Source organism: Topomyia yanbarensis, chromosome 2, assembly GCF_030247195.1.
Source record: "Topomyia yanbarensis strain Yona2022 chromosome 2, ASM3024719v1, whole genome shotgun sequence".
NCBI classification, from domain to species: domain Eukaryota; kingdom Metazoa; phylum Arthropoda; class Insecta; order Diptera; family Culicidae; genus Topomyia; species Topomyia yanbarensis.
This window is the reverse complement of record NC_080671.1, coordinates 325,027,825-325,051,200: the sequence shown is the minus strand read 5'-3', so window position 1 is coordinate 325,051,200 and position 23,376 is coordinate 325,027,825. Positions and strand designations below refer to the sequence as shown.

General features: G+C 39.9%; 3 protein-coding genes across 3 annotated transcripts; all 3 read left to right on the top strand.

Annotated features, from left to right (window-relative positions):
* The first annotated feature begins 3,614 nt into the window (after positions 1-3,614).
* LOC131680575 (uncharacterized) lies at positions 3,615-8,005 on the top strand. The gene is made up of 3 exons (XM_058961288.1): positions 3,615-3,671; positions 3,729-7,906; positions 7,981-8,005. The coding sequence occupies exons 2-3, from the start codon at positions 4,104-4,106 to the stop codon at positions 8,003-8,005; spliced, it is 3,828 nt and encodes a 1,275-aa protein (XP_058817271.1). The 5' UTR covers positions 3,615-3,671; positions 3,729-4,103.
* A 7-nt stretch (positions 8,006-8,012) lies between these two features.
* LOC131683802 (uncharacterized) lies at positions 8,013-11,167 on the top strand. The gene is made up of 2 exons (XM_058966122.1): positions 8,013-10,850; positions 10,908-11,167. Exon 1 carries the CDS (start codon positions 8,022-8,024, stop codon positions 10,401-10,403), a length of 2,382 nt encoding a protein of 793 aa, XP_058822105.1. The 5' UTR covers positions 8,013-8,021; the 3' UTR covers positions 10,404-10,850; positions 10,908-11,167.
* Positions 11,168-13,221: 2,054 nt separating this feature from the next.
* Positions 13,222-14,648, top strand: LOC131683801 (lanC-like protein 3 homolog). Its single transcript, XM_058966120.1, has 2 exons — positions 13,222-13,482; positions 13,541-14,648. Exons 1-2 carry the CDS (start codon positions 13,296-13,298, stop codon positions 14,623-14,625), a joined length of 1,272 nt encoding a protein of 423 aa, XP_058822103.1. The 5' UTR covers positions 13,222-13,295; the 3' UTR covers positions 14,626-14,648.
* Positions 14,649-23,376: the final 8,728 nt, after the last annotated feature.

Genomic DNA, 23,376 nt, shown 5'->3' with positions numbered 1-23,376 from the left:
AATCTTACCAGGACCGTTGGCGAATTGATGTGTAATTAAAGTTCTATAACTAAAAAGTTCTACAACACTATGTCACAGTTGAGCACCCGTGGCTAACTGTACAGACCGGGATTGTTCGGTTTATCTATTCACGCATGACACATTCAATTATCCGGAGAAAACTACACTTTATTTGATTTAGCAAAGTTAATTATAATTGCTGCTCTACTGTTTATTCGAAATAGATACGTATGATGCACAGCGTGGTTTATTAGGTACTGAAACTGCCCTCGTATTCATTGCGATACGATGGGTCAGTGGTGAATATCGATCACGATCAATCCCGAGCGATGGGTGATCGTGCCTAATGGTATTTTATATATACTACCTACTAGTGATAAGAGTAATGAAAGGCATATATAATATAATTGTGATGAAACGAGATCAAGTGATCCTCGTCTTGTGGATCATGTTTAGTGTTGCCAGACGGAGCCATTTTTCTTGGCTTTAACAGTCCTTATAGATGATACTGAAATTGGCCCTGAATTATGCAGATGAACAGGAAACGCTCGATAATGTCACGGAAAATATACCGATTATTACTACTGAAGTCGATGCGAATGTGCCACCCAGTGAGCAAATTTTCTGGCAGAGACCGCTCTGCTAGATTTCTGTAAGTCTTGGTTTAGCAGCCCTATTAGATTTCTGCGCGTATCCTCTCGGATGAGTTGAGCTAGGGCGAACTCGATTTCGCTCGTGTTTTCTGGCAAATTTTGACAGGAACCGAGCTAAACCCTGGCATAACTCAGACATAAACTGTGCAAAGATCCTGGCAATTCCTACCTGGTAGAATTTAGCACAAATCGAGCAAAACATCTGACAAAGATGTGGCAGGAAGCGTGCAGAGATCTTAGCCGTACATTTCTGGCTCGATTCTGGATAAAAGTGAGCAGCATCGGTTGGTTTAACCGCTTCTGTCAGAAACGGTTGTTGCATTTGAGCGAATTCGTTGCTCGGTTCCTCGGTTGCTCGGTTCCTGTCAAAATTTGTCAGAAAACGCGAGCGAAACCGAGTTCGCCCTAGCTCAACTAACCCGACAGGATACGCGCAGAAATCTGACAGGGCTGCCAAACCAAGCCTTACAGAAATCTAGCAGAGCGGTCTCCGCCAGAAAATTTGCTCACTGGGAAGGAGCGATGATTGAAATTATATGCCCTGCAAAAATGTAATTACATTTTGCAACAAAATTGGTGTTGACTCAACATTTCAAAACCATTATTTTGAACGTTTCTTATATTTAAAACAACGAAATGTATAAGTTGAATTGAAAAAATAATTTTTTTTCATTGCAATGTTTGATATGTATTGATTCAAATATTCACGCAGAAAAAAGATTTTCAGGTTCAATAAAATTATGGATTAAATTCAATAAATAAAATGCGGGAGACAATAAATTTATTTATTGAATTCAATAAAATTTATTTATTGTTTCAATAAAAAAAATTATTGTTCCATTTTTTAATAAAAATTTTATTGAAATTAAGACAAAATTATTGAAATTAAAACAAAAAAAATATTGTTACTCCAATAAAAAAAAAGGTTTTGAGACCAATAAGTTTGTTGTTTGAAGTAATAAACAATTAATGATTGGATTCAATAACACATATTTTTGGTTTAAATATGCTTAATTCTTCTGCGTGTTTGTATTGTTTAAAGCAACCAAACGGACTTATTAAAACAACAAATTTGTATTTTTGTTTCGATTGTTGTTATGATGAGATCAACAAAACATTTTTTTGATTCAACTTTTTTCATGTTTGACCCAATAAATTATTCAGAGTTATTTCAACAATTGTTTTATTTATATTAAAAAACATTTTTTATTGAACACAGAACATTGATAAATTTGTTGTTTTAGCCCTCATTTTATTTGACTTTAATATTTATTTTTCTGCGTGTAGTTATTACTGTTTCAACATTGTTCGATGCCAAGTTCTCACAGTAGATTTACAATAAAATTTCATGTAACAATAAATTTCACTGTTCAACAAAAAACTGATACAGTGCATTCACATTAAATTTTACTGTTTTCGAGAAAAAAATGTATGGAGAAAAACTGATTTTTTTTAATGTTAAGATACATAACCACCCCCCTTTTTCACTGTAAAAGTCTATTTTACATTGAAATTTACTATAAAAACGTTAAAGTTTATTGTTTTTGTATTGTAGCATAACACTAAAACTTACTGTAAATTATTGTAAAAATACTATACTGTCACAGTGAAAATCAAGGTTTTGTTACTGTACATTTCTATTTGGTTATGTATCAAAAAAATGGGCCTAGCTAGAAAAACTCTAGAAAGAGAACTGCGGAGACTCCATTTTGGGTCGATTGGATTCGCGTTTAGCTGTCAAAAAACGAATCCAATCGAACATTGCCTATCCTTATAACATTGGACGTGTTGCCATACAATGCCGGGGCATACGTTGCCAAAAATGCTGTTTTTTTCTCCGCAGTTCTCTTACTATGAGTTTTTCTAGGCCTAGCATATGTAAGAGCGATAATAAATTATCAGTGTTAGCAGCGACATCCGACATAGTAGTTATAATCTCTTTTGCTACACACAGAAAAAAATGTTGGTGAAAATAAAAGTTTTTCACTCTTAGCAAAAAACAATCAACACATACTCTTAGTTTGAAAATAAAACTTTTATTTTGATTACTATTCTTCATCAGTTTAAAAGAAAAACTTTTATTTTGTTTGGTATTCTTGATTAATTTAAAAGTTTTACTTTCAACCTAATAGTAGGCGTTGGTTGGTTTTTGCTAAGAGCGGAACACTCTTACTTTTACCAATCGACACAGAGCTTTCATTAGGGCTTAAGTCGCAATGTACTCAAATGGAGAAAAATCAGTTTCAATATTCGGCGATGCTTTTCTAAATGTAGTTTTTATTGTAGGTATAAATTACTTTATGACCATGTTTTTCCGGAAGCATCTTTGGTTAAACCTTATGACAATATAATAAAGAATTTAATTCCTATGTGCTTTTAGTGGGTAGAAACTAAAAAAATGCTTACGCCCAATTTGCATCCCAGTCGTGATTTCGCCCTTCAGCAACCACCATTTGCGGAAGGGCTAAACCGTGTACATAATTTTCAGAAGGGCGCGGTAAATGGGCTAAACTGACTCTGTCTTGCTGGGTAGGACTGGGTAAATGGGCGAGCTTGACAGTATACTTTTTAATAGGGCTCAGCAAATGGGCGCATAGAAACCCAATTGTTACCCGACTCTACTCGGCTAGCGCACCTTGATATTCCAACACATTGGTCCTCGCACACTAACTCAGTCAACGACGGAGCTCACCTGGAGGTGACAGGTAACATCTTGGGTACGACTGTCAAACTGTCATCGCGGTGAGTAAGCAAAAAGATTCTATTCGTCCCAGTGTAGGAAGCCAATTGCTAAAAGTATATTCATCTAAGTTAATTATATTAAATTAATTGAATTTAAAATTAATCTAAACTAGTGCCTAAAAGTGCCTTAAAATCTACCTTATTTCTACATATAAAAACGGTAAGAATTTAATCTGAAGTTACTTTAAAATTACTACTTACATTACTCTTAAAATTAGGTTAACATAATAGCCAGCTCACTAGCAGAATTCTCCATTCGCTCCTTGCTACGATTCGGTAAGAAATATGAACAGAACTAAGGCAGGATATTATAAATTGAATTTATTCGAACAGCTTATCGACCAAAAACCTGTCAGAATTCCCTGATCGTATTCGAATAGACGAGAGGCAGAAAAGGACTAAACGTGAGTAATTTAAATATGAAATTATAATGCGCATACCATACAATATTTATACTTACACATATGAGTTATATATGTATATTTAGTTACGGTCTACTTATCTAAACTTATAACTATGCGAAAATGCGAGATAAAATTACAGTAGAACTTATTGTTTTCTCGATAGGAAAATTATAATCTCCCGTTACAAAACCCGAGCGTTTTATTGGGGATTACGATTCCGGAAACTACCTTCTGTCAAACGGTTGACCAAAGTCAACAAATTATAATTTTCGTTTACGCGAATATCTACGTTTAATTCTCGGGTATGTCGAACCGAAATAGAGCCAAACAGAGTGGAAAAAGCACTTCAGAGGGTGCCAAAGATAATGCTACTGGGGCGTGGCTAAAACCTGTAGGAAGGGGTGTGTCGGACAGTGGAAAAGTGTGTGGTAGTGGTAAAATTGGACAGGTGGCCTTGAAAGTTCCAAGGGATAAGCAGTTCGATGATACTGTACCCGGCTGGGCGTGTAAAATCTGCCAGGGAGCGGATACCGAAGATATGGTACAATGCGATGTTTGCGATAAGTGGCATCATTATGAGTGTGTTGGAGTAGCAGATGATATTGCGAACGTGAGCTGGAGGTGTCCCAACTGCGTAGCTGAAAGGGAGTACCAGCGTAAGCTGCAGCCGATCCCAAAATATGCAGGTGGTCTAGAGAAATCGTCTAAACAAAATCAAACCGGTGGTGATTCGGTTATGCCTGCGGTCCCGAAGATTAATGCGCCGATTGGATTACCCATCGCAGTAGGTGTGGCGGGCCTCTCGATTTCGTCTGGACGAAATCCAATAGTTTCCAAAATGGTTGCGGCATTGGAGGTCAAGCAGTTTAAACACAGTCAATCTGTTACGTTGCCGGTGCATCCCAATTCGGACACGAAGGCGACTATATTGGCGAATAGAGCACGGTCAGCAACTTCACAATCGTGCTCGATAAAGTCGCTCTTGAAGCTAGAACTTCAAAAATTAGAAGAGGAGCGGGCTTTCGAACAACAGGAGGCGGAGAGGCGTAGAATGCTGGAGCAGGAGGAAGCAAAAAGACGACGAGATTTTGAGCTGCGTGAAGCGGAGAAGTATCGTGAATACATCAAGAAGAAGTATGCTCTACTTGAAGAAATGTCGAACCGGTCTGATTCAAGTCGCAGCGAGGCGGCGAGCAGAGTTGATGATTGGGTAAACAGCGTAAATATTCTGCAACAAAGAGGGAGGAAAGTTACTCAGACCGCTGGCGGCTTCAATCCACAGCGACACTCTACTCAGCATCAATTCACGTTTCCGGACCATGATGATATTCCCCGAAGTAATGCACCAGCCGTAGGTTCCATTATTGGAAGCGCATGTAACGTTCGAAATGATTCAATGGTGCCGGCCGACCGAACCCGTTCCCGTTCCGATTCTACAATACACGGTAGCGAACATCCGCTCACGCGATCCGTACAAATGACGCAACAAGTTAGTCGGTTGCCAGTAGACGAAGAAGACGACACGGACTTTTGCCAGCTCAGCAAGAAACAGTTGGCCGCACGTCAAGCGATTTCAAAGGACCTGCCTGTCTTTTCGGGTAAACCAGAAGAGTGGCCCATTTTTATTTCAGTCTACAATAGTACTACGGCTATGTGTGGATTCTCAGACGAAGAGAACATCATCCGGCTTCAAAGGTGCCTGAAGGGGAAAGCTTACGAGGCGGTACAAAGTCGACTGTTGTATCCATCCAACGCTTCCGGTGTGATTGCAACATTGCGAATGCTTTATGGACAACCAGAGGCTATCGTCAACTCGTTGATAGGGAAAATCAACGCACTTCCCCCACTGCGGGAAGATAAGCTGGAAACAATCGTAGACTTTGCTGTGAACGTGCAGAATTTCTGTGCAACAGTTGACGCCTGCGGTATTGCAGACTATATGTATAACATTTCTCTGCTACACCAACTTGTTAGCAAGCTTCCGCCGACCATCAAGTTGGATTGGGCGCGATACCGGCTGACTCTGTCTACTGTCAATCTAGCGACGTTTGGAGATTGGGTGTACTCATTGGCGGAGGCAGCCAGTGCAATAACTATCCCATCGGTTATGATGGAGTCCAAGCCAGCACGTTTCGAGGCTAGAGCGACTAAAAGGGAAAGTGCCTACCTTAATGCCCATGCCGAAACGTCACGCCAAGCTTCTGCATCCCTGCACACACTTCAGTCCAGTGCAAATGTGAAACGATCGTTCGATAATAGTTGCCCCATCTGCAAAGGTAGCTGTAACGCAGTCGCCAAATGTAAGCGCTTTCAGGAGCTGTCCCGGGATTCACGATGGGCCGCAGTGCGAGAATTCGATTTATGTCGCAGATGTCTCCGCAAACACGTTAGGGACGGCTGCACTGCTAAACTATGCGGAAAAAACGGTTGTACGCGGATGCATCATGAACTACTGCACAACGATCAAAAGGACGATTCGCCTGCCACGATTACATCGCCGGAGTTGCCTACGGAGAAGCAGAGTGGTGAACCATCCCATGGATGTAACATACATCATTCCAACTCTAGTGCCGTGTTGTTCCGATACCTTCCGGTTGTGTTACACGGCAAACACCGGTCGATTCGTACGCATGCTTTCTTCGACGAGGGGTCAGAGTTAACACTACTCGACCAGGAACTTTCAGAAGAGTTGATGCTGGAAGGAAATGTGCAACCGTTGTGTCTGAGATGGACCGGAGGCTCCCAACGAAATGAGACGAACTCCCGAGTCGTCAGCCTGGAAGTATCAGGAATACAAAATTCTGCCAAAAAATTCAAGCTCAACAGCGTGCGCACTGTTGAAAGCCTACTTTTACCGCACCAAACGCTCGACACGGAGGAATTGGCGCAACTCTACCCGCATATCCGCGGACTGCCCATTGAATCATATAGCGACGCAAGACCACGTATACTGATCGGAATGAAGCACCTAGGAGTCAGTGTAGTGCTTAAGACCAAAGAGGGTGGATACGATGAACCAATTGCAGTAAAAACACGGCTAGGATGGACCGTTTGTGGCGGATGGAAGCTGCATGAAACCCTTGCTGCTGGACAATGTGCGTTTCATGTGTGTGTAGATGCAGAACACTCCGACGAGAACTTGCATCAAGCCGTGAAGGCTTATTTCGCAATGGATAGCCTAGGCATCACAAAATCCGACAAGGTTATTCTATCTTCCGAAGATCAACGTGCTGAGAATATCTTGAAGTCTCGTACCCAACTTGTTGGCAATCGCTATGAAACTGGTCTACTTTGGCGCTACGAAGATATCCGTCTACCTGATAGCCGTGAAATGGCTCTTCGTCGACACCAAAGCCTTATTACACGAATGGACAAAGACCCGTTCTTAGCGGAGGCACTCCAACAGATGATTTCCGACTACGTTGCGAAAGGGTATGCAAGGAAACTTAGCGACGACGAACTCAAACAAACGTTTCCGCGCGTCTGGTATCTTCCAGTGTTCCCGGTAACAAACCCGAATAAGCCCGGAAAAGTGCGATTGGTTTGGGACGCAGCGGCCAAAAGTTTCGGGATCTCATTGAACTCCGTTCTGCTAAAAGGACCAGATTACCTTTGCTCGTTATTTGCTATCCTGCTTCAATTTCGAGAAGGACGAATAGGTCTAGCTGGGGACGTGCGCGAGATGTTCCACCAGATACGTATCCGTGACGAAGACCAACAGTGCCAACGCTTTTTCTGGACCGACAAGGACGGCAATTTGGCGACCTACGTCATGAGCGTGATGACGTTCGGTGCCTGCTGTTCGCCTAGCAGCGCGCAGTATGCGATGACTTTAAACGCTGAACGATTTTCTCACGAGTTTCCTACAGCGGCGAAGGTTATAATAAAGCGACACTACGTTGATGACATGCTGGTTAGCACTAATTCGGAACAAGATGCCATTCGTATTGCAGAGGACGTGCACTATGTACACTCTCGAGGTGGTTTTGAAATCCGCAACTGGATCAGTAATTCCAAACGGGTCTTGGGGTGTTTAAAACAAGATAAGACCCACGAGAAAAATCTGGATCTCTCGCCCGAATTGTCCACCGAGAAAGTGCTTGGGATGTGGTGGTGTACGGAAAAGGATGTTTTCACTTACAAGGTTGGATGGAACCGTTATGACAGCGCCTTATTGTCAGGTCAACGATGCCCCACGAAACGTGAGGTCCTCCGTGTGCTTATGACGATCTTCGATCCCCTTGGTTTGATCGCTCACTACCTTATGTATCTTAAAGTTCTGCTGCAGGATATCTGGCGTTCCGGTACCCAATGGGACGAAGAAATCAATGACGATTCGTACAACAAATGGAAAATTTGGTTAGCAGTCCTTCCGCAAGTCGAGCACGTTCAGGTTTCACGTTGCTATCAACTACGTACACCTCCAGTTGATAGCGTGGAATCTTCATGTTTCAGGATTGATCACTCAACTTTAAGCTGTGCCAACCAACCTCGGAACATCAATCCATCAATCCAAAACGACAATGGACAAACACGGTCTTCGAAGGATGCCGTCGAAGTACAACTGCATACTTTCGTAGATGCTAGTGAGAATGGGATGGCGGCCGCAGTGTACCTCCGTTTCATGCATGCTGGAGAAGTTGAATGCCGCCTCGTAGCAGCCAAAACCAAAGTGGCTCCATTGAAGTACCACTCTATCCCTAGGCTGGAGCTTCAGGCGGCTGTAATTGGTGCTAGGCTTGCTCAATCAATCGAAGAGACACTTTCTATACCAATCAACAGGCGTATTTACTGGTCAGACTCCAGAGATGTGCTGTGCTGGATACGCTCAGATCATCGCAGATACTCGCAATTCGTCGCCTGCCGTGTAAGTGAGATTCTTGAAACTACCGATGAAAGGGAATGGCGATGGATCCCAACCAAGCTTAACGTTGCAGACGACGGAACTAAGTGGGCGAGACAGCCAGATCTAACTCCAGAAGCAAGGTGGTTCAATGGTACCGAGTTTCTGAAATGCCCAGAAGTCGATTGGCCACATTCAACGATTGTGACTAACGCTACCGAGACCGAGCTCCGTCACCGTTTACTATTTCACCACATTGAACCAACACCAATCATAAGCGTCGTCGATTTCTCTAGCTGGAAGCGATTAGTCCGTGTAGTTGCACTTGTCCAGCGTTTTCTGGCTAACTGCCGCCGCAAACTACAACGCGAGCGAATCCGCACAGCACCACTTTCCATGGAAGAACAACGTGGTGCCGAGGAGTATATCCTGCGTCTTACTCAGCGTGAAGCGTTTCCCGTAGAAGTGAATTTACTTAATGAGTGCCCTCAAAAACCACTTCCCAAAGTGAGCCAACTGTACCAACTGACACCATGGTTGGATGACCGCGGCATAATGCGGATGCGAAGTAGGATTGCTGCTTGCGATTTCGCTACGGAGGATGCTAAAAGTCCAATACTTCTTTCTCGTAATCACCACATAACCACTCTTATTTTGCAACACTACCACAACAAATACCACCACCAAAATCATGAAACCGTGATCAACGAGATACGGCAAAAATTCTACATTTCCCGAATCCGTGTCTGCTATCGAACAATACGCAGTAACTGTCAACGCTGTAAGAACGAAGCCTCATTGCCACGGAACCCAATCATGGCTGATCTTCCTGCAGCCAGACTAGCTGCATTTTCCCGACCCTTTACACACGTGGGCGTAGATTATTTTGGCCCAGTAGAAGTCGCCCTTGGAAGACGAGTGGAAAAACGCTGGGTTATGCTTGCCACCTGCTTGACAGTTCGCGCAATCCACCTCGAAGTAGTCCACTCACTTACCACTGATTCGTGCATCATTGCCCTTCGAAATTGCTTTGCGCGGCGTGGTTGTCCCAGGAAAATTTATAGTGATCGGGGTACAAACTTCGTTGGAGCCAGTAAGCAGCTAAAAAAGCTAGTTGAGGAGATAGATCAGGAAATGATCACAAAGGAGTTTATAAGCCCCGATACTGAGTGGGTATTTAATCCGCCGTTGGCGCCACATATGGGCGGAAGCTGGGAGCGTCTCATACGCACTGTAAAAAACAATTTAATGGCCATCTGTCCATCACGAAAGCCGACTGATGAAGTGCTCCGCAACTTGCTTACAGAAATCGAAAACACTGTAAACTCTCGTCCTTTGACACATGTTCCAATTGATGACGATTCCGCACCCGCTCTTACCCCGAACCACTTCTTGCTGGGAACCTCGAATGGTATGAAGCCACTTTGTCTGTTGGACGATAGTGGTGCTGCGCTCCGACAAAATTGGCGTACATCTCAGATTCTCGCGAACCGATTTTGGAAGAGGTGGCTATCCGACTACCTGCCAGAAATTACTAGGAGGACAAAATGGTTCGCCCATACGGAACCAATCGTTGTTGGTGACGTTGTGGTCATCACTGACAACAAACTACCCCGGAATTGCTGGCCCATCGGAAAGATTATCCAGACGCATGCTGGCAAGGATGGCCAGATACGATCGGCTACAGTGCGGACAGCTGTAGGCGTGTACGAGCGACCCACTTCGAAGTTGGCTGTGTTGGACGTTCGGCGCGAGAAGTAGTAAGCCAACCTGGAGGCTGGCGTACCCGGGGGGAGTGTTACCCGACTCTACTCGGCTAGCGCACCTTGATATTCCAACACATTGGTCCTCGCACACTAACTCAGTCAACGACGGAGCTCACCTGGAGGTGACAGGTAACATCTTGGGTACGACTGTCAAACTGTCATCGCGGTGAGTAAGCAAAAAGATTCTATTCGTCCCAGTGTAGGAAGCCAATTGCTAAAAGTATATTCATCTAAGTTAATTACATTAAATTAATTGAATTTAAAATTAATCTAAACTAGTGCCTAAAAGTGCCTTAAAATCTACCTTATTTCTACATATAAAAACGGTAAGAATTTAATCTGAAGTTACTTTAAAATTACTACTTACATTACTCTTAAAATTAGGTTAACATAATAGCCAGCTCACTAGCAGAATTCTCCATTCGCTCCTTGCTACGATTCGGTAAGAAATATGAACAGAACTAAGGCAGGATATTATAAATTGAATTTATTCGAACAGCTTATCGACCAAAAACCTGTCAGAATTCCCTGATCGTATTCGAATAGACGAGAGGCAGAAAAGGACTAAACGTGAGTAATTTAAATATGAAATTATAATGCGCATACCATACAATATTTATACTTACACATATGAGTTATATATGTATATTTAGTTACGGTCTACTTATCTAAACTTATAACTATGCGAAAATGCGAGATAAAATTACAGTAGAACTTATTGTTTTCTCGATAGGAAAATTATAATCTCCCGTTACAAAACCCGAGCGTTTTATTGGGGATTACGATTCCGGAAACTACCTTCTGTCAAACGGTTGACCAAAGTCAACACCAATGTAAATGAAAGGGCGCGTGCATCTTTTCTTCAAATTTCATGAAAATATCGAAATATTCGAATGTTTATGTGCAATAACTATCGAGTAGACATGATCATAGTAGATATTGCTTATCATTTATATTATAGAACTGCCGTTTAATGAATAATTTTGTGACTAATAATCGTACGCCCCGGTTCTGTCTAAAAATGTAAGTTTAGCCTTTATATTCCATATGAGAAGAAGGGCCTAAGTCGAAATCTCGAAGAAAATGCATGTTTCGCCGTTTTCTTTTCTTTAATTATATATCAAACTAAAAACCATTTTAACTAATTTTCACCTCAATCTTGTAGTATTTTTGTCGCATAATGTCATAATAGCGAAAACGCAGTTTGTTTACATTGGCGATTTAAGCCCTAATGAAAGATCTATGTCGCAATATTTTTTTTCTGTGTGTACGCCCGCTACACGGTAATCACAACAAACTTTATTATAACCAAATACAAATTTGTATTTGTTATAACTATATATGAAGTACGCATCTTGGTAGGAAACTGGGACTACCCATGAAATGAACATATTGTTTTTACTCTCTTTTGTATAAACAAAATGTACGTCAGAATCTGCATACTTTCTACTCCACACAACAAAGTAAAAAATGCACAGTTTTGACTCTTTCAACGAAGTATGAAATGAGTAATTTATACTCATACCGGAAAAGCAATGTAGTTTTTACTTTCTTGAAACAGTAAAAAATACCTATTTTTACTTCCTTGAAGAAGTCAGTAATGCGCAAATACTGTACAATTTTTGTTTTTCATTTTTTTCCGAGAAGTAAAAAAATACTTTAACTTTTATTTATCTAATTCATTTAAATACATATATAGGTAATGTGCCGTAATCGACTCACGCATTTTGTAGACTAGTTGATTGACTGAGAGTGGGGAGCTGTTATTTCTAAATTTGCAACATAAAACTTGATCAAAACTGGGATTGCGTTCGTATGCCTTTCGAATCTAAAAAAATAAGAAACTTGATATTTTAATGAAACTAACAAGAAGCGAGCATACGTACCATAGCATTATATGATTTATATTGAGGTTTAGATTTTTCGCCCAAATTTCTTAGCCTGTGACAAATAGTCGCGGAAGTAAAAAAGAAATGCTGTTTGCAACAGCATTGCCTCACGTCGAAGTGTAAATTTTCTTTTCTCTCTGAGGTATACTTTTTACGCATTTTTCTTCGTTGTTGACGTTCTCAAAAATGCGTAAAACATACTCTTCGTTCATAACTAAAATCTAACCACTTTTTGACGTATAAATCAACGTTGTATAAATGGTATTCTCAAAAATGTGTCAAACAAAGTTATAAAATGGATAGTCTAGATTTACCGTGTACGCCGCCTTGATTTCTATGCCAACATCTAAAACGTCGCGTTAGGGTCGATCCACAATAAACAGAATCAATTTCATTGGGCACAATTTGGGATAGTCGAGTTCGTTTAATTTGTTGGTGCACCATGGTGTAAAGTTTTTGTTATTCACTGACATGCCCAAAACAACACATTTCTTCAATTAGCTATCCAATATTTTCGCTTTTTAACAAATGTTCGGAGCATTGCCGAAATATTCCGATTCCGGCACGGTTTCGGCTACGAGCTGATCATTTCCAGGTTCCGCTACGATATCCACAGTTTACAATTTAATTCGCTTGAAATTGTTCTGAAAGGATTTTTCACCCATTATCAGGATCAATATACCCATTGGCATTATCTCCTCGAGAGGTTGTGAAATAGATAAAGAGTACCCATTGTTGGAAACAAAAAAGTACCCATTTTTTGACAGCTCGAATAACAGCAGAAAATGGGCAATTTGAATACATAAAAGGGGTAAAGTTTTTTTTGCAGTGCTCCCGCATTACCGATGATGGATCGCCAATTAGGACCATTTGAATAAGTACTCTTGATTTAGAAAATCGGGCAGCTGTCATTTTTTTGTATTTTCTGTTTTTGTATTTGTTTATTAATAACTTTGCGATAACCAGTCGGCATATGCCTTAACTTAGGTCAAGGAAGAATGACTTCAAGATTTTTTGAGAATCCATACGAAGACTACGACGAATCAAAACATGGAACGTTAGAGACAGATATCTTTAACAGAAATACTGCTATTCAACTAGTTCAAAGTTATGTTGATAAGATATTGATAGGTACAAAAAAGAGCCAGTATAAGCTCAGGGATGACTTGTACGTTGGCGAAGCCGGTAAGTTTTTTTTATGGAAATTTCATTTTATTTTCCACTTAATTTTTATTGTTTACAGGAATCGCTTTCATGTTTTGGAAATTAAGCCGATCAGATGATTTTAGGCATTTGTATCCATGCTTAGAACATGCTTCTTTTTATATCCAGAGAGCCAAGGAAATCTCTCAAGCGAAAAGAGATCCGAGTAGTGACACCGCACGAATAGCTTTTTTATGCGGGAATTCTGGAATAACCGCGATTTCGGCTGCAATTTTAAATGATATCGGAAAAGCAAATGAAGCTTCGTGCGATATTGCCTCGTTTCTTACAGGTCACACCATTTGCATTTCGAGCTATGATGCTGATGAGGTATTAGTTGGCAGAGCAGGATATTTAAGTGGTGCATATTGGTTGAACCAGGTTCTTCAGTCGAAACCGATTAAAAATAATATAATCGAAGATGTGTGTAATAAACTTATACAACGCGGCCGTGAGTATTCCCGTTCGAAGCGTAGTCCACTTCCATTGATGTACGAGTATCATGATAGCGATTACTTGGGCGCAGCGCACGGTTTATGCTCAGTTTTACATATGTTGCTGGAATCTCCGTGGTTTGTTGAAACACAAGGAACATTTAATAACATATCAGCCACAAAGCTGCATGATATACAAAATTCAATAGAATACCTTCTGACGATGCAGGATGAAGATGGCAACTTTCCGACCAGATTACTTAACTCCAACAAAAAGTTGATCCACTGGTGTCACGGTTGTGCAGGTGTGATCTATGTGTTGGCAAAGGCCTATCTTCTTTTCAAAGATGATAAATACTTAAGAGGATGTCGAAAATGCACCGAAGCTATATGGCGCCAAGGACTATTGCGTAAAGGGCCCGGTATTTGCCATGGAGTAGCAGGAAATGGGTATGCTTTTTTGCTCATGTACCGATTGACACAAGAGAAAAAATACTTGTATAGAGCTGCAAAATTTATGGAATTCCTTACGACGGACCAATTCGTAGAAGAAGCACGTTCACCGGATCGTCCATTTAGTTTATATGAAGGATTCGCGGGTACAGTTTGCTTTTTGGTAGATATAATGAATCCAAGATCCGCATATTTTCCCTTTATGGACGTTTTTGATGTAAAATTCAATTCAACTTAAAATAAAATATTTACATTACATGAGTTAGCATTTACAATTATTCCCATCTAGAGTCTGGTTTTGGTCCTATGGTATAATACTACATTCAAACTTCTTTTGATTGCGTTGCATGATAGAAATTTTTTCCGGTGTTTATAAATGTCCAATAGTGGCGCATAAAATGGAGTAAAAACTGAAACGGGACCTTGCAACATGCACTGCATCACATTCTTTACATTCAGTTGTCAAACTTGCGCAAGAATTTTTAAAACTTTTGAAGAGAATCATTGTATGTGATAACCGATTTTTGGTTTGCTATTTTGCCATGTTGGTCAGTATATTCTCATCTTGAGGGGCAAAATGATAATGGCACAACAAAATTGCATTTAATCACAAAATTAATTGCACTTATTTTACTTATCTTATTTTTCATTCAGTACAGCGGCAGATATTTACATTGAAAAATCGGGTAAAATTTCAGCCTAAAATACTGTATTAAAACGTTAGAAGTATTCTACTTCAAAATTGTATTTTGAAAATTATTCACGAAGAAGAACCATTAAAAGACGATACGGCGATTCGAAGACTGGTATAAGAGAAGATAAAAAAATACCATAAACTATACAGAAAAACCCAAATAATGAACACTTGAAAAAATATTTCGATATTTGTGAGAAACTAAATACGACCATGGATACTGCACTTGCACTTGATAACTGAACATAAAATCTAAAAAAAATATCATACATAATTAGCTTAAGCAGCATTAGTTCAAAGTTGTCTTCCTGCTAACTTATATTGGCATGAGGGGTGGGTGCGTCGGGGGTGAAAAACCCACAATCGAACCACCCCCTAGCTTTTTTAGTGTGCCTGGTGGGTGAAAGCGATGGGAATGACAGAAGAATTAGTCTTAAAGGAGGGTGATGGGGAAGAATCTTAGGGTGGTTTGAGGGGGTGGTGAGTAGCAGTTGAGGAGAGGGTGGTGCGATATGTTGAGGGGGCTAAAGCCCTTACACTCACGATTTTTAGAGTGTTGGCATAAACTTTTCATATTTTTTTTTATGATTCTTGTACATAGAATCTTATTTCAAGTCTTAAGACAGCTGTAATTTTTTTCTCTTTTATAAAAAAAAATATTTCAACATTGTAACCTCCTAGTTTTAAGATATCCAAAATGTAAAAACGGTAAAAACAAAAGAATTTGGCACCGCCAAGCTAACGCATTTCTGCCTATCAAACAAACGAAATGAATAAAAAAAAATGCGAAAGGCAAATATTGCTTTAAGATGGTTATTGCATTACGCCTCGATAATGGTGCATCGAGAAGACTGCGAAGGATTATGGGCTTTTTTGTGTTTTGAGTATTTTCATACTCTACACCAGCCCTAACTAGCGATCAACCGCCTGTGCGCGCTGGAGTGACCGATTGGCGACGCGGATTGACTTTTGCTGTGGGCCGTGTTTGCAAACATTGTTCCACAGCTTAATGACGGTTTTGGTGAACATGATTCGCAGTGGAGGTCATTGTGTGTCGATGTAGCACAAGTTAATTAAAGAAATAAAAAAGTAGAAACCTATTACTGTTTCAGTAGCAATAATTGTAGTTTTTAATACTAGTGTACAATTGTTATGTGCTAGTCGTATGTCTACCTGTGTATATGTTCGTCTGAGGATTAGTGACAGCTGGGCCAGGGAATGGATGCAGAACTGGTGTATATGATAAAATAGTGGGTAATCCTTCCTAGGATTCGTTGGTTACTTTTTGTCAGTGTGCAATTCGTGCATTCGATTGAGTTCATTCGAGAAGATCGGATTGGATAAATTGAGGTACGATTAATTTGCCGACGAACAGTCAGCATATCCAAACTCCCAGTCAGCATATCCAAACATTAAAGAAGCGTCGTGAATTTGCATTGCTTTCGTTCATTAATAGTATCATATCACATCGCACTAATTCAGCCGAAATTTTATTTTATATTTATTTTAACAATCAAGAAAAAATGTAATTATCTCTAACCATACCATACATCGATTGACGAAGTAAATAAATTAATAAATACATTAATAAATACATAAGTGCGAGTTGTGGAGATATGTACCTGTTCCCGATTGAAATAAACATTTCTCAAACTGGTGTAAGCGCATGTGGGTGTATTGATTGACAAAGCGAATATTCTGAAAAAAAAAACAAATCCGTTTTTGAGAATATTATATATTTATTCCCGAAATGTACGGAGTAACCCACGCAATTTCGTTTCTTTTAGTTGTCAATTAACCACAAAAGAAACAATTCGTTAATAATACTATTAGCACAGAGAACAGACATCCATGATCGAACGTGTGTAAACATTTGAATTAATATACGATAAACACTAGCGCCGCCACACCAGCCTATCCCAACTATCCGTCAAATCCATTCCGGAACCGGTTCGAAATCCTGAATGGATTCAATGTGGAATCTTGCTCAAAGAAAACAATCAATTCCGACTCTATCGGTTGATACATTTGGGCCATTTTACGTTGTAAAATTCTTCGAACACCTCCGAAATTGGCGGTTTCGAAATTCTTGACCTTATAAATTATTGTTTTCGAACATTTATTTTACCTATTCACGAAGACAGTTCGAGGTAAATAACATCGTTGTTTGTGTGGCTTACTCGTTTCCTAATCAGTGTTTTTTTGTGTTTGAAATCCCCGTTTTCTACATTCAACATTTAAATCCCGCTCATCGATCATCGCTTCGCTCAACATACCTGGAGTACACCTACTCCGAGCAGCAACTTTAACGATTTTAATTTCTCTGTAATTATTACAATGGATGTTGCGTCGGTTTGTTGTGCCTGCACTCGTGTAATTGAAAAAGTGGAAGAAATCGTTTGCAGTGGATTCTGTAAGTCGTCTTTCCACCTAAAGTGCGTGAAACAATCTGCCGTCATACGTGATTCGATCGCTAAATGCGCTAATCTATTCTGGATGTGTAACTCTTGTACTAAATGGATGGCTAATACTACTTTTCGTCAAACGATTTCATCCACCAACAATGCCATGGAGGCCATTGGTGCTGAACAAAACAAAGCACTAAAGGAGCTAAGACAAGAGATGGAACAAAACAGCGCAAAAATCAACAAAATTTTGCAACACATTCCAAGTGTACCTCAAGATCGAGCTGGCCGAAAGGATAGTACTTCCAGTAACACGCAAAAACGTCCCAGGATTGATGGCGATTCTGATCAGTATGTTTCAAACGTCACTGAAAGTACAAAAGATATCGATCCTAACGTAGTAATATCACTGGCTGTACGGAAAACGAACGAAAATTTATTTTGGCTTCACCTATCCGGCTTCAATCCAAATGCTACAGACATACGCGGTTTGGTGCAGCGAAACCTGAACACCAGCGAAACTTTTGACGTTCGAAAATTAGTTCCCAAGGGCAAAAATCTTGACGAACTTTCCTTCGTGTCGTTCAAAGTTGGAGTTGGTATGCCGCTAAAATCCGTATCGCTGTTAAAGTCCACCTGGCAGAAGGGGATCATCTTCCGCGAATTTGACTTCCACACCAGATCGACTTTTCAGTTTCAATCGTCGCAACTGGGATGAATCACAACCGACAACCGCGACAACAACCGCGCTCGGTTCCTGTTTGTCACCTATCATTAACACTAGTCCGACTCTAAACACCTTATTCACACCACAAAGGTCCGATCTCGGCCCGAAAACTAACAATTTACACAACGAAACTAAACGTCTATTCACGATCTTCTATCAAAACACAAGAGGGCTCCGCTCCAATACCCGGCAACTCTTTGGAGCATTTTCGATTACTGATTATGACGTTGTGGTGTTTACTGAAACATGGCTCAACGACAATATACTTAATACTGAACTGATCGATGAGTATGCAATATATCGTTGTGATCGAAATTCTTCCACAAGCCGGCACAGCCGTGGTGGTGGTGTTTTGATAGGTATAAAGAAAAACAATCGAAGCAATATTGTAGCTATCGATGGGGCTGAGTCTCTAGAGCAGATTGCCGTTCGAGTCACATGTGGGACGTTTCTATCGTTATTTGTGTGATTTAGCAATCACATTGATGATAGCACTAGGGTTGTTGTTTTCAGTGATTATAATTTACCGTTGCAACGATGGAGCTTTGACGACGAAGTCGGATGCTTTATCCCTAATAATGCATCCTCTGAGCACTAGCTGTTGTTAGTCGAAACTATGATCGCTTCTGGTTTACAAACAAGCAAACTACCTGACGAATGACAATGGGAGATTACTTGATTTAGCCTTTGTAAGTAGTGCCAGTGATTTTGAAATCCTAGAACCACCCGTACCGCTAATGAAATTGGATCGTCATCACCATCAGTTTGTTTTGACCATTGAGACTCTGTACGGTTCACCAGTGATTGACGATGTGGTATGATTTTAATCAATGCAATTACGACGAGCTAAATGCGAGAATCTCAAGCATCAATTGGATTGAAATATTATCACTGGGTACTCTCGACGAGGCTGTGGACAGGTTTTATCGTGAATTGGACTTAATTTTTCAACAACACGTGCCTCTGAGAAGGCGAAAGCGCTGTGCACAAATAAACGCCCCTGGTGGAATGATGAGCTGCGAAATCGGTTAAGGAAGGCTCGTAAACGATTTTTCCGGACAAGAGGTGAAGATGATAAATCGTTTGTGCGAGATTTAGAGCGACAATTTCAATCATTGAATGCATCTTGCTTTCGATCATACGTTTCACGACTTGAGAGTAACATGAAGGACGAGCCGAAGCAATTTTGTGCTTATTTGCGGAACAAAACATCCACCCGTGGATTTCCTGAAAACGTGAACTACCGTGACAGGACCTCAATGACACGAGCGGAGTCAGCAAATCTTTTCTCGTCTTTCTTTCAAATTGTGCTAAGTAATAACTCACCACCTTTGTCTGAATCGCACCTGAGTAGTCTGCCGACGTTCTCCTTGAATTTGCCTGTAACATCTTTCACCGAACGCGAAGTGTACACCAATCTACGTGGTGTTGACGGTTCAAAATGACCAGGATCGGACGGAATACAACCGTGTTTCGTCAAGGAATGCTCTTCATCGTTAGCTGTACCGATGTCCATGCTTTCACGCAGAAAAATTTAGCATATTTAAACCAAAAATATGTGTTATTGAATCCAATCATTTATTGTTCATCACTTTAACTAACAAACTTATTGGTTTGAAAATATTTTTTTATTAGAACAACAACAAATTTTTGCTTTCGATAAATACATTTTTAGTATCAATAATTTTCTTTTGATTTCAATAAAATAATTATTGAAAAACGGAACGATAATTTTTTTTATTGAAACAATAAATAAATTTTATTGAATTCAATAAATAATTTTATTGTCTCCCGACCAATAATTTAATTTATTGAATTTAATGCATAATTTTATTGAACCTGTTTCAATCGCTCTCTCGTCGAAAGTATTTTTCCCGCCTAGTGGAAGAAGGCTTTAATAACACCAATTCATAAAGCCGGTAATGTCCATGACGTCATAAATTACAGGGGAATTTCAATCCTGAGCTACCTTCCAAAAGTTTTTGAAAGTATGCTGTTAGATATTCTCTACCCTGCAGTAAAACACATCATCACTACAGATCAGCATGGGTTTGTTAGAAAGCGCTGAACAACAACGAACCTAATGAGCTATATGTCAACGCTGATTGATAAATTAGAGAAACAACAACAAATTGATGCAGTGTATGTAGATTTCTCCAAAGCCTTCGATCGCCTTCCTCATCAGCTAGCTGTTGAAAAGTTGAGGCGAATCGGATTTCCGGACTGGCTGACCAATTGGATCTTCTCGTACCTATCTGTGCGACTTGGAAATATACTTTCAGACCCATTCGACATCACATCGGGTGTACCTCAAGGGAGTCACCTTGGACCTCTTCTCTTCGTGCTCTTTGTGAATGACATTTGCAGCGAATTGACATCGTGTAATGTGATGTACGCAGATGATCTGAAAATTTATCGCATCATAACAACTCTGGTAGATTGTTGTGCACCTCAGATGGACATAGATAGGATCATGATTTGGTGTGATAGAAACGGAATGACTATAAACATTCAGAAATGCAACATAATCACATTCACACGAATACTCTCGCCAATTACGTTTGAGTATGCAGTGAGCGCAGCCCCAGTAGAACGAGTTTCATCAATCAAGGACCTTGATGTTATACTTGACCATAAGCTACGTTTCATAGAACACTTCAATGCAGTAACTGCTAAAGCCTATGCAGTACTAGGACTCATCAAACGAAACACCCAAGATTTCAACGACGTCTACTGCCTGAAGGCACTGTGCATCAGTCTGGTACGCAGCATTCTAGAGTATGGAGTTATCGTTTGGGCCCCGTATCACACCGTACACATTAATCGCATCGAACGGGTGCAAAAGAGCTTCGTCCGGTATGCCCTTCGGCGGCTTTCCTGGCGAAATCGATTTGAACTACCACCGTATGAGCATCGTTGTGCTCTTATCAACTTGCCTACGCTACGAAACAGGAGAGTTTTTCTGCAGCTACTTTTTGTGTTCGATCTTCTTGCTGACAACATTGACTGCCCTCTGCTTCTCGCTAAGCTGGACTTCAACGTTCCTGGTAGGTCTCTGTGGAGAATGGACTTCTTTCGGCGCACTACTCATCGCACGCAGTACGGCCAGAATAACCCGGTAGATGTTTGCTGTCAGCTCTTCAAAAGCGTTTTTTATCATTTTGACTTTAATTTAAGAAGAGAAATGTTCAAATTGAAAATAGGTTTATGTTAGTATAGTATTTCAGTCTGTACGAAAATTATTAATTCGAAGACAATATATATCAAATATTCATATAATTGGTAATATAACAAAAATCAAACGCTAACAAAAATCGATCAGGACCTGCTAGAGTCGAACGGAAAACGCCATTTTTCATAAATTTTATTTTCGGAAAATGTTATTCTCGCTATTATTCATGTATGAAGCTAAAGTCCTAAGTGGACGCATTCCCAAAACAAAAATATTTTCAGCAAATGTCGAAATGTATATGCAATGTTCGATGCGCAATTCTATGTTTCACAGGCATTCAACGTATTCCAACTTCACTTTCCATTCGAAAACTTAACCCTATTTCGCTACATCCTTTGAAAGTGAGCTCAATATATGTGGAAATTCCAGGATTATAATTACTTTCAAAACTCCGGGATGAGTTTCTATTAGAGTGTTTTCATGTGGATATTGATAACAATGGTATTCCGACTAATAGATCAGTTACAGATCAGAGTCCCATTCACACAATTTTCCAAAGGTCCTCATGATACTTAAAACAATGGGTTCTCAATGTACCGATCAGACAATAATGATTGTAGTCCTAAATCAAATCATTCAGCATCAATAATTTCGTCAATCCAATTACTTTTGGTTTTGAAGGGCGACCCCCTCTCCCCGGGGTACACCAGTGCATCATGTTTCTTATTTCGCGTCTTTTTTCCGAAATATATTTATGCTCGATCCGATGATTATAAGTTGGAAAATTAGCTGTCGGAAGGTTCGCGCAAATAAAATTGTTTGCACTGAGAAGTTACCAAGGTGCATCCAGACAACTTGGAGTTAACCGGTGCTTATTTCTAGCGATAGTAGACAGAAAAATGAAATACAAAAAATGTTCTGATATCATCATTTTCCCTTCTATCGAAAAAAAATCTTATTTAAACGAATCATTGCAATATTGAATAAAAAATAGGTAACAAAGAGTACACTGAGAAACAAAAATATGCATAGTTAGCATAGTTTCTATTCCCGTTTCTTGTCTTCTGCTGTGATTTTTATACATTTTCATGCATATACTTCTAGCACTCCGAGCCGCGGAAATAATATTGATACCTGGAGCGAATTCTATACATTTCTTTTATAGGAAATGTAAAAAGATATAGCAAAATGCAACTATAGCTGTAACCATACCAGTCTACATCGATTGACGAAGTAAATAAATCAATAAATGCTTATTTTGAAGATACCTGCTCCCAAGGCTCCCAAGTAGAATAAATGTTTCTCAAATTGGTTTAAGCGCATGTAAGTTTTTGAAGAAAAATATTTTGAAAGACAATAAACCCATTTTTGATATTATCATATATTTTCCCGAAATATATGGTGCAACCAATGCATTCCGTTTCTATTAGTTGTCAATTAGCCACAAAAAAGCGATTCGTTAAAAACAGCATTACAGAAATCACACCATAATAAAAAGTATATAAATTATAATAAGAGTATGTTAGGATTGGATCGTAAGTGTGCAATTTTTAGTTAGAAACAAGCATCCTTAAAGGCTAAACTCCAACTCAACGACTCGTTGTTTCAAACAGGATCAATGTTTTTGTATCTACCTTTTCCACATTTTTGAGTGATCTATAATCTACATCTCAGGTGCCTACCATTGTAGAACCAGCCAGCTTTTTAAACAAATGCATATTTCAGTCTGAATTTCGGTTAAAATTGCATCGATAATCCTCTAATACGCTTTATATCATCGATCAAAGTTACCTGCGATGCCAATTCCCCAAATAAATGTAAGAAGTACTGTACTGTCGTTCGTTAGCTGCTTAGACCGGTACAGTGCTGCAGTATGTGTAATGTATGCATATGTAATGATTCATCCTACAATAAAGGTGTGTACACGATTTGTTAGTAAACAAACGTTACACATTGTACCGTTAGGTAGGAAAGGGCGCGAGCACCGCCGC